Source organism: Curcuma longa, unplaced genomic scaffold (assembly GCF_044706935.1).
Source record: "Curcuma longa cultivar G26 ecotype Majalengka, Jawa Barat unplaced genomic scaffold, ITB_CL_G26_1.1 contig_26401, whole genome shotgun sequence".
Taxonomy (NCBI): Eukaryota; Viridiplantae; Streptophyta; class Magnoliopsida; order Zingiberales; family Zingiberaceae; genus Curcuma; species Curcuma longa.
The window spans coordinates 508-5460 of record NW_027433102.1 but is presented as its reverse complement, the minus strand read 5'-3'; the positions used below and the strand labels follow the sequence as shown (position 1 = coordinate 5460).

General features: G+C 34.1%; 1 protein-coding gene across 1 annotated transcript; it reads right to left on the bottom strand.

Annotated features, from left to right (window-relative positions):
- Positions 1-2242: 2242 nt before the first annotated feature.
- LOC141818871 (peptidyl-prolyl cis-trans isomerase FKBP18, chloroplastic-like) lies at positions 2243-4153 on the bottom strand (the record flags this gene model as incomplete). Its single annotated transcript, XM_074706286.1, is given in 6 exon segments — positions 2243-2744; positions 3014-3073; positions 3179-3328; positions 3894-3964; positions 3967-3979; positions 4083-4153. Coding segments are annotated over 6 exon segments (428 nt in total), but the record flags the coding sequence as incomplete, so codon positions are not given.
- Between the last annotated feature and the right edge of the window lie 800 nt (positions 4154-4953).

Here is a 4953-nt window from a genome sequence, read left to right as displayed (position 1 = left end):
TAAAATTTATTTATAAATTTTTAAATTTAAAATAAATATATATATTTTTTAATAAAATAATTTATTAAAATAATTATTTTAATAAAATAATTCATTAAATTAATAAATATAATTCGTTAATTTATTTTTTAAAATTTAAAATAAATTTATAATTATTTTATTAAAATAATTTGTTAAAATAATTATTTTAATAAAATAATTTATTAAATTAATAAATATAATTTATTAATTTTATTTTAATAAAATAATTCATTAAAATAAATTTTTAATAAAATAATTTATTAAATTAATTAATATAATTCATTAATTTTATTTTTTTAATTTAAAATAAATTTATATATATTTTACTAAAATAATTTGTTAAAATAATTATTTTACTAAAATAATTTGTTAAAATAATTATTTTAATAAAATAATTTATTAAATTAATAAATATAATTCATTAATTTTATTTTTTAAAAATTTAAAATAAATATTTTTTTAAACTAAAATTTATTGAATTAATTAACTTGATTTTAATTAACTCAATTTTAAAATCAAAGGGTAATCATAAAAAAAATTTTTGTTAATCTTTGAAATCGCAGAAAACTTTAGGCTGCGTTTGGTTTGTGTTTTCCAGGGTGTTTTCTCATTTTCATTTTCCAGTTTTTTAGAAATAAGTGTTTGGTTTGTGTTTTCAATTTCATTTTCTGGAAAATGAAAATTTGTTTTCTAAGAAATTGGAAAACATCCGGTTAGAGAATGGGAAAAGGCGGTAGAAAATAGAAAATGCGGTATTTTTCCCCAAAATCGCGACCTTCCCCAAAATCGCGGACTTTCTCCCGCCGCTGCTCTGCGTGCTCTCCTCTTCCTCTTCCTCCTCCCCGCTGTGCGCTCCTCCTCCGGCGCGCGGCTCCTCCTCTTCCTCTCCCGTCGCACCTGCCGCGTGCTCGTAGCCGTGCGGTACTCTCGCTGCTGTGCGCTCCTCCTCCGGCGCGGCTCCTCCTCTGCTTCTCCTCTCCTCTTCCTCCTCTCCCCTGTTGTGCGCTCCTCCTCCGGCGCGGCTCCTCCTCTTCCTCTCCGCCGCACGCTCCTGCCGCGTGCTCCTCCTCTCCTCTTCCTCCTCCCCACCGTGTACTCCTCCCCTCTCCTCTTCCTCCTCCGACGCGACATCTGCTGATCCTGCCCGAGCTACTCCGTGCACTCCTAGCCGCGTGAAGAATCGAAGAAAATCCTAGTTTACTTTCCAGTTAACAAACCAAACGCATTTTCCAGTTTTCTTTTCCAGAAAATAGAAAACAGCATATCATACCAAACACATTTTCTATTTTCTAAAAACTGGATCAGAAAATAGAAAACTAGAAATAGAAAATAAAAAACAGAAAATAAAAAATATTTTCCAAACCAAACGCCCCCTTAAGTTGCCAAGGTAATAACATTCTCGGATTCTAACCTATTTGTTGATGTGACAATGATATTGTATTACTTGAGAATCGATCATAATTTAAATCAAACCATATTATCATTGATAATTTTGGATAGATAATCAATGGATTATAATTTATTTTTGATGTAATGATGTTGCATTATTTGAGAATCAATCATAACCTAAATCAAATTAGATTATCATTGATAATCTTAAATAGATAATCAAACTTATCAATGATATCCCAACCAAATGCCCCGTAAGTGTTTTGCCTTGTAACTTTACGTTAGTTGTTTGCAGCCACTGAATGAGTTTGTATCTAACATGTACGCTAGTACACTACACCGCATAAAACCAATGGTTTCAAAACTAGACGGAACTGGTTGGTAATCGCTCTGAAGCATTCAATTCGATCAATTGGGAAGTCAGTTGAATGAGCCCAAAACTGAGAACCAGAGATTCCTCCCATAACAAATTTCAGATGCTGAATTACTACATCAGAATGAATTCTATGAATTGGTACAAGCACGAGCTCACCTGCAACTCATGTTTCCAGTTCAACACTGTAAAGAAGTGTTACCACAATGAGAGATAGAGATAACACCAAATATACATGCCGATAACACTGGAGGATAATATGGAAGTTGCAAACTAGGGAACAATATTTTCTGCCCCAAATATCATATAGGAAGCTAGAAAGTATTCATTTTAACATATTGAAATGAGTATATCTGTGATTCAGAATACAATACTTAATGGGTTTAATTTAACTTGAACATTTGCAAAAATAATAATATACATGGTGAACCGACAAGTTAACCAAACATTCTGCTCCCGTTGGTCTAACTAGAGAGGTTAGTATGCCACAATACAAGAGACTTAAATACATATATGAATATGTATAAAGAGCTTGCAGCAAAAACTGGAAGAGCTTTCATGAATGATGAGCTATCAACAAAATTCTACAAGAAGATGCCACCCCTAATTGGGGAATATCTGGAGATGAAATTCAAACAAACACATAGAGGAAATACAATTGGTATTCTTCCCAGGATTTATCATGCAAATCAGGAGATGCTAGAAATGTGTAAGCAAGCTGTTTTGCAGAGAAGTGCAAAGGATTATCAATTCTGTTCTCAAGTTCCATTAATTCAAAAGAGGGATCTTGCTGAAACAAAAGGAACTTTGTATTTCATCCATGAAGTAGAAGACTTTCGCCTGTCTGGAAAAGAAACTAAATAAAGTCCCCGAGATGCTGATCTCTTAAGAACATAGATTACTTTCCTCCTTGAGGTATCAGTTCCAAAAGCTCCACATTCATTTCAAAATCAGCACCAGGCTACAAGGTTGAAAATTCACGAAAATTAGCCGCTTTAAAGATACCTAGAAGAGTTTGTGCATAACGAGTGTTCCGCATCATTTTAGTTTTTCCTCATTCCCTTGTTCCAAACTAGGAGTGTGATTAGGAACCATAGATCTACTTTCTAGACTGAACACTAACAATAGACGAGATAATGAATATAAACAAAAGATAGATCTACTTTCCAGACTGAACCCATAAAAGTTATTGACGAAATGATGAATTTCAGAAATAATGTACGCTCTTACTGGTATTTCATTCATTCCTTTTTTCCCATAACCCAGTTCAGGGGGGATGATCACCGTTCGCTGCGCCATTCAAGTTATAACATAGACATGAAAAGCCAAGATAATGTAAGCTACAAATGTGCTTCAAGGAAACATGTAAGCAAAAAAGATTTTGTAGACACTCACCATCCCACCAACTTTCATGCCTTCAGTTATCGTATACAGAGCTGCTGGGGGTTTTGGTGCAGCCTGGGCAGAATAAAGGCCATTTGCATTGTCCACAAATTCACGCTTTCTTTCTTTACCAGGTAGTGAACCAACAATAAATTCATATGGCTACTAAAAGAAGAAAAGCTCTGTCAGTGCTACAACAGACAAAAAACGAACAACGATATTAGCAAAATGCCAAGCAGCAACAAATTGTGAGCACCAAAACAAAAATACAGAAAAAGAAAGTTCAGTGCATGAATTTCCCATCAATGCAGGATCCTGAAAAAGGATCGAATCATATTGAGTCTATTGTATGTAGTCTTATTCTACATTGCAAGAGATTGTTTCAGCGATTTGAACTCGTGACCACAAGATTACATGACAACAACTTTACATTGCACCAAGACTCCCAAAAACAAGATTACAGAATTATAATAAAATAGGAGAAGAATTGATTGAGGATAAAATTTCTTTACATGAAAATAGGAAGGAATAATGTTCATAATCCACATAGCAATAAAAACACACATGATAGGAAACTTGAATCTTTATGTTTCCCCTCGAAATAATGATTACATGAGGAAATTGCTCAGTGTTACCACAAGAATGCAATCAATAAGTAAATATGATCAGCATCACTGAAGAAGACACAATGTAAATGCTACAATCAAATTGTGCTTGTGGAAATAACCTGCGCGATGATGCGATTTCCAGCTAGAAGTTTAGATTCACGACTAGAAACTGCTGTGATCCCTCGAAGATGCAGTCGAAGTGTACCTAAAAGAGCAAGGGTAAGCACAATGATGTGGTTTGCATTTTCATTTGTGAAGAAAATATGTCACTGGAATGAGTACGCAGGCAATTTGATATTGGAAACAACCTGCACTGTGAGGCCTTTCTCAGCTTTGGGGCCCTTACCCTCAACAAGATCATAGTACTTCAAGCCTTCAGCTGTTTTAAACATTTAGACCTCAGAAAACTGAAAATTAAGAAAATATGAAATTACTAAAACACCAGAAACATAAACTAAAAGATAACAGTACTTCATGCCTTTGACTGTTTTACACATTTAGATCTCGTAAAATCGAAAATTAAGAAAATATGCCATTAGTTACTATAGCACAGAATACACTTAATCTAAAAGAGAGAAGTTATGTAGTACCACAAAGATTATAGTTCATTTGACTTTGAATAATATGCTGCAAAAATAAGCATAATTGATGCTTCAAAATATCAACTTGTCTAGCTCTTTTTTGTCTCTATCTTATCAATCCATTTAGAGGCTATTTTGGCATAACTTGAGCAAATACAGAATAATACAGAGAAAATCCAAAACCCTTGTCATTAAATGTTTCCACTAAAATATCATTTGCTTCATTTTTCTCGAGCTCACTGCAATTACAAGTATAAAAAAATTGCACTCTTTGACGGTATTTCATTTGCTAAAATTGACAGATGATGACAACAGAAATCTCAAAATAAACTATCTTCCATTAACTCAAAGACATGGTTCCACACAGGGTTTTGGTAAACTAATTCAGGGTGGGAGTGACTTACTGTAGGGATCTATATGTGTGAAAAACCGATTAAACCGCATATAACGCAGCGGAAAACAGGATCCCTCCAGAAGATCCATGCGAAAAACATACTCGTTTGATGATTCTACCTACTAGAATCGAGTTTACCTTCGATGCGTGCCCTTCGCAATCCCGACAACAACTCTTGCCTTCAAAGGTTCGGCGGATCTCAGC